At 50.7% G+C, this 11,100-nt stretch overlaps 2 protein-coding genes and 1 pseudogene across 15 annotated transcripts in view; all 3 read left to right on the forward strand.

Moving 5' to 3' along the window:
- Ppfibp1 (PPFIA binding protein 1) overlaps nucleotides 1-7,637 on the forward strand; it is a 126,065-nt gene extending 118,428 nt beyond the window's left edge. For all 14 annotated transcript variants that reach the window (XM_060384507.1, XM_060384506.1, XM_060384511.1 and 11 more), the window contains 6 exons: nucleotides 1,070-1,192; nucleotides 1,627-1,752; nucleotides 2,741-2,929; nucleotides 5,391-5,570; nucleotides 5,891-5,956; nucleotides 6,085-7,637. In XM_060384507.1, coding sequence (XP_060240490.1) covers nucleotides 1,070-1,192; nucleotides 1,627-1,752; nucleotides 2,741-2,929; nucleotides 5,391-5,570; nucleotides 5,891-5,956; nucleotides 6,085-6,171 — 771 coding nt within the window. In that variant the 3' untranslated portion in view covers nucleotides 6,172-7,637. The remainder of the gene's footprint in view (nucleotides 1-1,069; nucleotides 1,193-1,626; nucleotides 1,753-2,740; nucleotides 2,930-5,390; nucleotides 5,571-5,890; nucleotides 5,957-6,084) is intronic.
- Nucleotides 2,939-5,381, forward strand: LOC132654331 (large ribosomal subunit protein eL24-like; annotated as a pseudogene).
- A 124-nt stretch (nucleotides 7,638-7,761) lies between the features above and the next one.
- Nucleotides 7,762-10,887, forward strand: Rep15 (RAB15 effector protein). The gene has a single exon (XM_060384516.1). It carries the CDS (start codon nucleotides 8,281-8,283, stop codon nucleotides 8,971-8,973), a length of 693 nt encoding a protein of 230 aa, XP_060240499.1. The 5' UTR covers nucleotides 7,762-8,280; the 3' UTR covers nucleotides 8,974-10,887.
- The last annotated feature ends 213 nt before the right edge of the window (nucleotides 10,888-11,100 follow it).

The following is an 11,100-nucleotide window of genomic DNA, read 5'->3' on the forward strand; positions in this document are numbered from 1 at the left end:
GATCTGACAGACTTTAATTAAGTTCTATACTGAAATGTTTGGAAGGAGTATCTCAGTTTTAGATTAAAATATGTTGCTTTTTCTAATTTTAATAAATTAATTGTACAAAAAATTTAGGAAGTAAATTTTGCTCAGTACTTTCAAGAATAAACCACTAACATTTTTTTACTTTTAAAAACATTTGCACAGTAAGTTAATTTCTTTGACTTTTTTTTTTTTTTTTCACGAGAAATGTGTTATCAGTAACAGGTATGCTGTGTGCCTGAATGGGCAGCCCTCTGCTTGTTCTCTGGGCGTGTGGAGATTTACCTCTGCGCTGCCCTGAGATCACCTACTGCTGAGATAATTTGTTAGGTGTGTAGGGCATGTCCGAAATTACTCCCCACAGCCTCACACTGCCCAAGTGTTCGCTTGAAGAAGGTGATCGGCCATGTGTAGAAACTTAGAAGTCTTCCCTTGCGTGGAGGGGCATGGTTCTTTCAGCCTGGTCCCCAAGTCCCCAAGGTGAAGCAACCAACCTGAGCAGCCAGCGAGTGAGCGAGCAGGGGCCTCCAAAGCCAGCGAGTGTGCTGGCAGGAGGCCGCTCTAGCTCAGTGTGTGCAGAGACAGGGGAAGGGCAGTTTGGCTGCTGCCCCGCAGGTCTGTGTGTGTCTGCTGCACTTGGGGACTAAGGAGGGAGCAGGAATTCCTCAAGGCCCAGCAGCACCACAGCGCCCATCAGCAGCTCTTGAGGCAGAGGCAGGAGTGTCTTGAGTTGGGGGCTAGCCTGGCTGCAAAGAGGCCCCATCTGTCCCTGCCCCCCAGGAAAGGACAAGCTGTTTCTTGTGGGCAGTTTTTCAGAGCCCTGGGATGATATTCTCAAACATCTGTGAGACTGAGAAAGGTGTGGCTGATAGGGGAAAAATGTGCACTTGAGGTTCTAGAGGGGTTTGTTGAGAACAGGAAAGGAGTTCTTCTCCTAATGAAGCCTGGAATCACACAGTGATTTCAGGGTGACGCAGTGCTGGGGTTGTGCATGAGGCCCTCCCGCTGTGGGCCAGCACCGCGAGCTGTGGTGTCTCCTCTGCAGGATGACCTGCTGTCCCTGAAGGTCGGGAGTGTCCTGCATCACCTCAGCATCAAGCGGGCCATCCAGGTCCTGAGGATCAACAACTTTGAGCCCAACTGCCTGCGGAGGCGACCGTCCGACGAGGTAGCGCTCCAGACATGCCTCTGCACACTTGACTCAGCGGTCTGTGTGTGGAGAGCTCTTGGAGCCTGCAGGAAGAGCTGTTTCCCCAAGCCTCAGACCCAGACCCCCTGGCTTCTTGGGCTTTGCTTCCCTGCATCCCTCCCTTTGTTTTCGTAAAGGTTCTGCTGGGCCACTGAAGCCCAAGGCTGTTTTTCTGCTTCCTCCCACTCATGACTGTACTTCTTTCTGCCACCTCAATCCGTAGAGTAAATATTTCCTTTACCTCTTCGTACTGCCGCAGAAGAATGCTCGAGTCTGTGCTATAAGTTCTTCCCAAGAGCAGTCACGGGGAAGTGGATGGTTGCTTCCGTGGGACGCACGGTAGCCTACACGTGCAGGCGGAGTGCAGGGCCCGTCAGCAGCATCTGAAGCGTGTCGTGTGTTTGTCTCCACAGAGCAGCATCACACCCTCAGAGGTTCAGCAGTGGACCAATCACCGTGTGATGGAGTGGCTGCGCTCGGTGGACCTGGCGGAGTATGCGCCGAACCTCAGAGGCAGCGGTGTGCACGGAGGGCTCATGGTAAAGCACTCTTTCAGTCGGAGTGGCTGCTCGCTTGGTCTCCTTCAGGCTGAGGGCGGGCGGGCTTGATGCAGAGTCTGCGTTGCTGTAAAGCTGTGGCCTTTGTGCTTCCACATCACAAGTGGGAAGTTCTGCCCTGGACGAAGAGTTCCATCCATGAGGCTGACTCATTACCAGGAGGTTGTGTGCACAGGTTAAATGAGTCCTTGTGGAAACTCGGGTCCTCCTCCCTAGACAAATCATCGCTTCATGCTGACATCCTGAACTCTAAACCCTGTTTCTAAGCGTTGTAGGAAAGGACGCTCCTTGCACATCAGTCTGTAGTAATCTCGAGGTGACCCCAGCGCTCCTAGACGCTCGCACTGGCTCTCACTCGCATGGCGCTTTTAGTGTCTTTCTCTGATGAGGTTTAAGCCCGTGTCTTCCTGTTGCCCTTCACTGTTGACTCGCCCCAGCGGCCCAGCTGTGACCATGCTCTAAACTCCGCACACTGGGCCCTACACACCAGCGTTCTGTGAGTTGTCCTGTGCAGAGGCAGCCTTCCAGACAGAAGACCGGCCTCTGCTGTGTCTCCTGAAGCCTGGGTTGCACACCAGCCTGCCACCAACTCAGGCATGGTGATGTGTGAATTAAAGGTCACAGTCCAGGCTGGAGCCAGCTCAGAGTACAGGCTGCTCTTGAGGAGGCCCCGGGTCCAGTTCTCAGCACCCACATGTGGCCAGTAGCCGCCTTCAAATCCTGCTCCAGGTAGTCTGAGACCTTCTTCTGGTCTCCACAGACACTGTACACACGTGCTGTACATACATACATACATACGTGTAGGCAAACAGTTTTACACATGAAAAATCCAAAAAAAAATGTCAGAGTCTGTACCCTGGGCTGGTGATAGTGCTCCTGGGTATTACCCACATGAAAGAGTTTTGCAAACTGTAAAGTACTTCCACTTCACCGAAGTATGACCTTCTACCAATCCAGATATTTCTTGCAGGTTCTTGAGCCTCGTTTTAATGTAGAAACTATGGCTCAGCTACTGAACATTCCACCAAATAAGACCTTGTTGCGCAGACATTTGGCTACCCATTTCAACCTCCTGATCGGTGCTGAGGCCCAGCACCAGAAGCGAGATGCCATGGAGTTGCCAGATTATGTGCTGCTAACAGCTACTGCCAAAGTGAAGGTTGGTTCAGGTTTTTGGCGTTTACTCATTGCATGATGTTTGCCAAGGCTCTGTGATTCCGTTTTCTAAGATTCCATTTTCTAAGATTGACCAGTTTTATTCATGAGTTTAAGATGTCTGTATGTCTCATAGCCAAACTTTGGCCAGAGTGCAGGGAATCTTATGAAAGAAAGGGGAGATAGAAAGACCTGGAGGGGACAGGAGCTCTACAAGGAGAGCAACAGAACCAAAAAATCTGGGCCCAGGGGTCTTTTCTGAGACTGATACTCCAACCAAGGACCATGCATGGAGATAACCTAGATCCCCTGCACAGATGTAGCCCATGGCAGCTCAGTGTCCAAGTGGATACCCTAGTAAGGGGAACAGGGACTGTCTCTGACATGAACTCAGTGGCTGGCTCTTTGATTACCTCCCTCTGAGGGGGGAGCAGCCTTACCAGGCCACAGAGGAGGACAATGCAGCCAGTCCTGATGAGACCTGATAGGCTAGGATCAGATAGAAGGGGAGGAGGACATCCCCTATCAGTGGACTGGGGGAGGGACATGGGAGGAGGTGAGAGGAGGGAGGGCAGGATTGGGAGGGGCCGAGGGAGGGGGCTACAGCTGGGATACAAAGTGAATAAACTGTAATTAATATAGAATAAATAAAAAGAAAACCACATATCTGCTGTGCACATGCTTAGACATTTCAAGACCAGTGCAGGGACTGCATGGTTGAGTTTCTGCGGAGTCATTTCTGTGTAGAGGTGAAGAACGTGACACTGGCTTCTGCCGCCAGCGCAGTGCCAGTGCTGAGGACTGTAGCTCGGCCCAGCTTGCCGTTATAGTGGTTTTGCCTTTCCTGTTGGTCAGTAGGCCTGAGCGGATCTAGGCTGGGTGTAACTGAGTTGTGAACACATGCAGGCGCAAGGCCGGGGCTTGGTCTCCATGCTAACTGAGCCAGTAGCTTTGTCCACACGCATGCTCAGCTTGTGTGGTTTGTAAGCAGAAGGGAGTAATTCTTTCTTCTGGCCGGCGGGCAGCTGTCATCATGACAGATGGTCGAACTGTGCAGTGTCTGCAGGTTCAAGATCTTCCCAGGACACAGGCAGCACTATGCCAGAACCCATGGGAAGGTTTTTCCGTTTCTTAATGCAAAATCGGAGTCCACATTCTGACTGTCCTCCACAGAAGAAGACCTAAGAAAGGACAGCTGGGAGAAATTAAAAAAAAAAGAAGCTGCCATGCGCTCAGATCCCAGCAGGCTTCACTTCTGCATTGCTTGCTGGTGTAATGGCCAAGAGGAGTTAGAAACCAGAACTTAGGAAAGCTCAGCTAGAGCAGGCTATCAGGGAGGGGAAGAAAGGCTCAGCAGGCATCAAAGAAGACAGCAATGGCTTCTACTAAGGCCCCCATAAAGGCAGCACCCAAAGAAAAGATTGTGAAGCCTGTGAAGGTCTGTGCTGGTTGGTGGAAAATGCTAACTTAGTAGATCAGAGTTTTAAAATAAAGACCCATCTCTAACTGAGAGACAGAGAGAGAGAGAGAGAGAGAGAGAGAGTCAGAACCAGAGGTGGTGATACCTGCCTGTAATCCCATCATACAAGGGGCTGAGGCAGGAGGGTTGCAGACTCAAGATTGGTCCGAGGTGCACATGCAGGCCCCGGGGTGTTTTACTTAGAGGGTTTGAGGCTTGCACCAGTTCAGGTCACTTCTCTCCTGTAGAGTTACTCCTGCATGAATTGGATGTGTTCTTTCCACATCACTAATGTGAGGACAGTTTCTGAGTGCTGTCTGCCGGGTAGATCTGCCAAGCTCTCTTTGCCTTTGAATCCTTTCTGCGTGGAGACTGTGGGGTGACTGAGATGACCTTTCTCTCCAGGGGGTGATTTCTTTTCCCACTCACCAGTCCCCCCGTGCAGCAGAACAAGGTGATCACAGCTTTACTGCCTGCTGTCCTTCCTGCCTCTCTCCTTCCCTCCCTGTTCTTCACTGAACGTAGCATTGAGCCCACGGTCTTAATCCTGTTAACCAAGGGCTTTACCTGTGGTCTCCATTTGCCGTTGGTCTTATTTGTTTGTTTATTTATATTGAGAGTCATGTTCCTATAAAGCTGCCCACACAGGCCTTTAGCTTGTGATTCTCCTGCCTCAGCTTCTGAGTAGCTGCGGTTGCAGGCAGCCCTGTGCCACTCGGCAGTTAGGACCGCTGTCTCTTACTGACCTTGCACTCCTCGCAGAGAGGGATTCCACTGAGTAAGTCTTGTCTCGTCCAAACAAGGGATTTACATGCCCAGCCTGTGGCATGGCAGTGAGACTTATACCAAGAACGTTTATGGCATCTGGTCACATTGCTCACTGGGGTACTTCTGGCTTTCCTGTGGTAATTCGATCATCGAAGTGAGTACTTACCTCTTGTGTTATTAGTCCTTTGTCATAGGCTTTTTATCAGATCTCTGGGTGTGTTTTTGTTTGCTTTTAAAGCCAAAGAAGCTGACCTTTACGAACTTTGGGAATCTGAGGAAGAAGAAGCATGAAGATGGGGAGGAATATGTGTGTCCGATGGAGCTGGGCCAGGCTACAGGGAGCGGCTCGCAGAAGGGATTCCGGGCAGGCGTGGACATGCGCCTGTACGAGGAGGATGATCTGGATCGGCTGGAGCAGGTGAGGAGCTCGGCCGTTCACACACTGCCTGGGAGCTTTGCACCCCGTGACTGATGAGTGTGCCATCCTTGCATGCCTGAGAATGAAGCGGTGACGTTCTCAGCAGCTCCAGGCTGCTGCCTTCTCCGGCCCTGTCCTCAGCTCCGGTGAGCCTTCCCTTGGTGCTGACCTGAGACTTTGGAGGGCCAGGCAGGCACCGGCCTGCCCTGTTGCTCCTCTGCACTCGGTGCTGCTTTTGGTCCTCCTGCCTAGACTGTCAGCGGTTGCGTGCACTTTTGACCTTGTGCAGGTGAGTTTGTCACCTCTGGCTGTTCTTGCAGATGGAGGACTCGGAAGGGACGGTGAGACAGATAGGCGCGTTTTCCGAAGGCATCAACAACCTGACGGTGAGTGTGTGCAGCGGACAGACAGGGTCACCGGAAAGCACCTGAAGCCATTGGCAGCTCCGTGCCTGGCAGAGGTGTGCGGTGCTGAGTCAGGGCTCGAGGGGTAACTCTCTGTCCTTGCGTTCCAGCACATGTTAAAGGAAGATGACATGTTTAAAGACTTTGCTGCCCGCTCACCAAGTGCCAGCATCACAGATGAAGATTCCAACGTTTGACCAGAGGGCCTGGGCCAGTGCTGGGAGCACGAGTGTCATCCTCCCGCTCCGATTTTCAGATAGTATATCCAGGTGACAGGCTGTGCATTGTTTAGTGTTACGACTCCTGCCTGCTCGGAAGCGGAACTCTGTTGCAGGGGAGTGGGGCCAGTTCTGAAGATGCTGTGGGAAGTGAGACGATGGGCACTCGGGTGCTTGCTCTGCCTCTAATGTAAGCCTGTGGTAGGGGCCGCCGAAAGGATTGCCTTCCGGTTGGCTGCTTCCCAGAGTGCTGCATTCACTGCCCGGATGGAGGGTCTGGCCACATCAGTGTTCACCGCAGCCAAAGCTGCTCCCCAGATCCAGAGGTCACCAAATGCAGCTGTACCTCCACTGGCTTCTTACTGTCTTATTTTTATATATTTTTCTAATTCGTGTGTATATATATACCGTCTATAGAAAACAGAACTTTTATTTTGTGACACAAGGATCGAAAGATCATATTGAAAACAAAGAAACCCCATTGTTCTCAGTGTTCATACACCAGCTAATCCCTCCTTCATTATCCACTGATGAATTCTAACAGTGGTCATCATTCAGGCCAAAGTGATCTGCTTCTTTGGTTGTCACAAAATTGCCAAGCAGCTTAGAAGCTTCAACTCTAATCCTGGCTCCATTTGCTTCATAAAGAAGAAGTGTAGGGTGTTACCACATCAGCTTGGTTCCTTTGGGTGCACTCATATTCCCTCAGAAAAGTGTTTGTCAGAGTGGCTCAGGAAAAACCAAAAACTGATCATGGCGCTGAAGGAGTCGGCCTAGCCATGCCAACGGTAGCTGACCCTCAGGCTGCCAGCCGGTGGGGCGTCATGTCCCCGCAGTCCAGACCCAGATATTCTGGAGCTACAGGACGTTTTCTAATGGTTTTCCTGTGCAATAGCACGCTGCTCGTGTTTTCTGTGACACAAGGCTCAAAGAAAGCTGAAAAGCGCGTTCCTGTGACGTGTGTGTTGGAGACAATCTGTTTTTCATTCAGGGCTACACACGAGACCAGCTGTGATCAGACAGTGCTCACGTGCTCAGGGAGAGAAAGGAGGGCAGCTGAGCTTGTGGAGGCAGACCTGGCGATGGCCATTTCCAGAGCAGCGGTGTCCTTTAACGCGCCCAGCAGGTCATGACTAAAGTGATCTGATGGTGACAGTGATGCCTTTGAATGCTCCATTCATGATTTCATGACTGCATTGGCTTCTTCCTATACTGGGGTTTAGTTTAACATCAATTTAAGTCTCACCATTTGGAAAGCTCAGTTTGTTATTAGACCCTGGTTGAAAATACCAGCAGACTGTTGCAGATGCCAAATATTCTTTATTAAGGACAGTGTAACAACTGATGATGTGTGGAAAAGTTAAAGACTTTTGATTATATATTTTATTTACAGAAGTATTATGCACCGTTGGCATTATGAAAGGAAATAAAGTCAATTGATCATTGCCTTGTGTTTGTAATTATTTAATGTTCCCTTGTTCAGAATAACGGAGGGTGGTTTCTGTAGAGACAGTAACAGACACTTGAATGTAAACCTGCGTGTTTCAGTTAGGTTCACAGCATGAGTCAGACAAATGCAGATCTCTGCCTAAGAAGTGCGCGGTGAAGGAAGTGCAGGCAACACACCTGGGGAGCGAGGGGTCAGGACAGAGGAGTGAAGAAAAGGAAGCAGAGGTGACACAGACTTGGAGGTGTTGGGTGGAGACAAAGGGGTATGACTAACCTCTACATTCACATACGGGTGTTAAGTTGGCTGCTTTTTGGAAAAAGGAACCACATCTACGAGAGCTTACCAGAGATCAAAAGTAGCTGTGCATAACCTAGAGAAGAACAGGTGTTTCGTGTGAAATTACCATGTGTCACTTGGCAAGCAGCAGAAACCCGTGTGCCCACAACACACCCCATTGACAAACGGGGCCCTCCCTCACATGTTTGCTCAGCCTCAGGTCTATATGGCTCGCCACACTAAGGAAGCCGTGGCATTAGGGAGCTGCTCATAGCGTTAACAGAGGTGGCCTCACTAAACAAAGTCTCCCCTGAAAAAGAAGCACGTGCCCGACTGCTCGGAGCAGCATCACGAGGGTGGGGATGGGGCAGAAGGCCTCCCAGCAGGTGGCTCCGAAGGACAGCCAGGAGGTCCTCGCCATGAGTGAGGTGGTCAGCGCGGCTGCAGCCCACGCAGCGCAGAAGCTGAAGGAATACCTCGGGTTCGAGTATCCGCTGAGCAGACTCTGCCTTGCAGCCAGCACGCTGAGTGAGGTCTTCCTTGTCCACTTCATTGCTTTCTGCCAGGAAAGGGGGGCTGACGAGTGGCTTACCACCACCAAGATGACCAAGCACCAGGCCTTGCTGTTCGGAGCAGACTGGATCTGGACCTTCTGGGGACCTGAGAAGCGAATCCGGCTTCAGGTGGCAGTGCAGACCTTGAGGATGGCTTCTCTCCCTCTGAGGGACCCAAAGCCCTGTGAGTCAAGGGGAGAGGAGTGTTGGAAAAAAGGCAGATTTGAGAAGCTGGAAGAGTTCTGTAACTTGGTCGGAGAGGACTGTTTGGGTCTGTTTATCATCTTCGGTGTGCCTGGAGAACCTAAGGCCGTTAGAGGCGTTATCCTGGAGAGTGTCCAAAGCCGGATGGTGGAGAGCCATGTGCCAGGACGCAAGGCCGTGGAGCAGTTTGTGCTGGAGACGGAGGACTGTGTTTCCATCAAAGAGCTGCTGGGAACTTGTCTGAGGAGAAGAGATGGGCTGAGCGACATGAGCAAAGTCTACATTAGCATCCTCTAATTAGCATGCTGCTGGGATACACCTGTAAGAGCAGAAGGGAACCCCTACATCGACTGAAATGATCCGGGTCAAAACTTGCTGCTGTCACAGTTGTGGGAAGGGAAACAAAACAAACAAAACCCTAGCTGTCTCTTGGAACAACTTAATTTAGACTTTGCTTATTCAAAAATTAAAAAATGGGGGAGAAACTGATAAGTTACACATAAAATTTGATTGGCAAAACAAAAGTTGTCTTTGTTTGAACTAGTCTTAGTTATGAGCATAAAATGTTACTGCTGTTGTGGGGAGCAGCTACGGAGCAGGTGTGAGCACACACTCGGGGTGCCGGTTCTGGCTCTGGACTCGGAAACAATGCTGCCCATGCTGCTCCTCCGAGGCCTGCCTCCCCTCTGTGCTTGCTCCTTCCCAGCAATTCTGCATGTGAAGGACCTCAGAGGATTTAGCTCCACAGAGTGACATAATGGGGTTTCCTCAGTCAGCTGGGAAAGAGCCCCTGTGGCCGCATCTGCATTCACAGTAAGGTGTGTGCTCTCAAACACAGCAGGCATTTTTGCTTCAGAGTCTTTCAGGGGTTTAACAAGGTTAATTATAAGTGCTGTTATGTGCTGCACTCTTACTGGGCCTGCTGATTTAAGTACTGGTATCATGATTTGCATATAAGGCTCTAATAAGTAGGCATTTGTTTCTTTTGTCTGTGGTGTATGTAACTCCCAAGTCATGAGCTGGTGACAGAGCCAAGGCTCCGCTTACGGCTTCAAGTGGATGAGCAATACAGAAGGTGAGTTCGAGCCTTAGGCGCTGAAAGCACTGTGGCACAGAGGTGTTCCCCTGCATGGAAGCTGCTTGTCTGCTTGTCTGTCTCTCCTCACTCCTGCTCATGCTCTGCGCCGTCCTTCCCCTGTTCCTTGCGTTAGCCCTGGGGAAGCGTGGGCCATGCTGCTGAGGGGCACACCGCGGACCAAGTCACCACATAGGCACCCTCACTGTGCGTCTCATTGTGACAGGGCCTCCCAAAGCCGTGGTTGGCCTGTGCTTAGGAATCTAGGGCTCTTGCAAACATCAGGTGGCACCAGGCAGCATCTGGGTGGCCATTTAACGGAACAGTCCAACTGCTGTTACTATGTCACTGGAACCTGTCTGTTCTGTATCATTTAGAAGGGCTTATGGAAGGCCACTGAGTTTATACCAGGACCTCTAGCTGTCACGGTTGTTGAGGAAGGGGAAAGCCTGCCCTCTCCATTCCTGAGTTGCCTTTCCTCAGGTTGCACGTTTCTTCCTCTGTGATCCCAGCCCTCCAGCCTATTCTGGGAACCAGGCATAGTTACCTAATGGGTCACCAATAGTACCCTCCTCTGTGACCTGCCTTTCCTCTCCACGACATTGTCACCTCCTAGGGTCCCTTGGGGTTTTGTTTTGTCTCACCCCTACCCCACTGTTAGTTTTTGTCTCTCGGGATGCAGCATTTGATTTTTTTCTAGAACTTGACACTTCTTGTTTTTCCATTCAAAGGTTAAGGGTGAAGGTAGTAGGACAACTGTGGCTCGTTCCTGCACTCTGGAGGCCGAGGCAGGAGACTTCCCACAAATTCACACCCAGCCTGGCATAGTCTCAAAACAAAGGTGGCAACACGTATCTGTGGTGCTGCTACTGATTATCTAAAGTCCGGAGTCTGCAGTGTCTCACTACTGCAGGCCCGCCGAGCCCCTCCCTCAGCCTACACAGGATGTGCAGAGAACAGAGACTGCTATGGCTTCAGTAGGTGGAGCCTAGAGCAAGAGCCTGCCCTGTTCTCTGTCCACATAGCCGAGTGTGCAAATGCACACTCACCTTGCCAGTTTAAGCAACAGCATTCTCCAAACCTCGTTAAAAGTGCTCGCACAGCGTCCTGGGGAAAACGGGAAGAATTTCTGTAATCCCTGCGGCAGGCATTTCCTTGATTCAAGAAATAGAGTTCACAGCCTCCTCAGCCTTTCTTTTCCATCCTTGAAACACGTATTCAGCCAAAGCCCTCTCCTTAAGTTAGAATAAGGAAGAAGGACAAGACAGTCCTGTCCTGGACATTGGCATGAGATGCAGGTTTAATGTTGCAGTAAATGAGTATCAATACACATGATTACTTACCAATTT

This window comes from Meriones unguiculatus, chromosome 5 (genome assembly GCF_030254825.1).
Source record: "Meriones unguiculatus strain TT.TT164.6M chromosome 5, Bangor_MerUng_6.1, whole genome shotgun sequence".
Classification (NCBI taxonomy): domain Eukaryota; kingdom Metazoa; phylum Chordata; class Mammalia; order Rodentia; family Muridae; genus Meriones; species Meriones unguiculatus.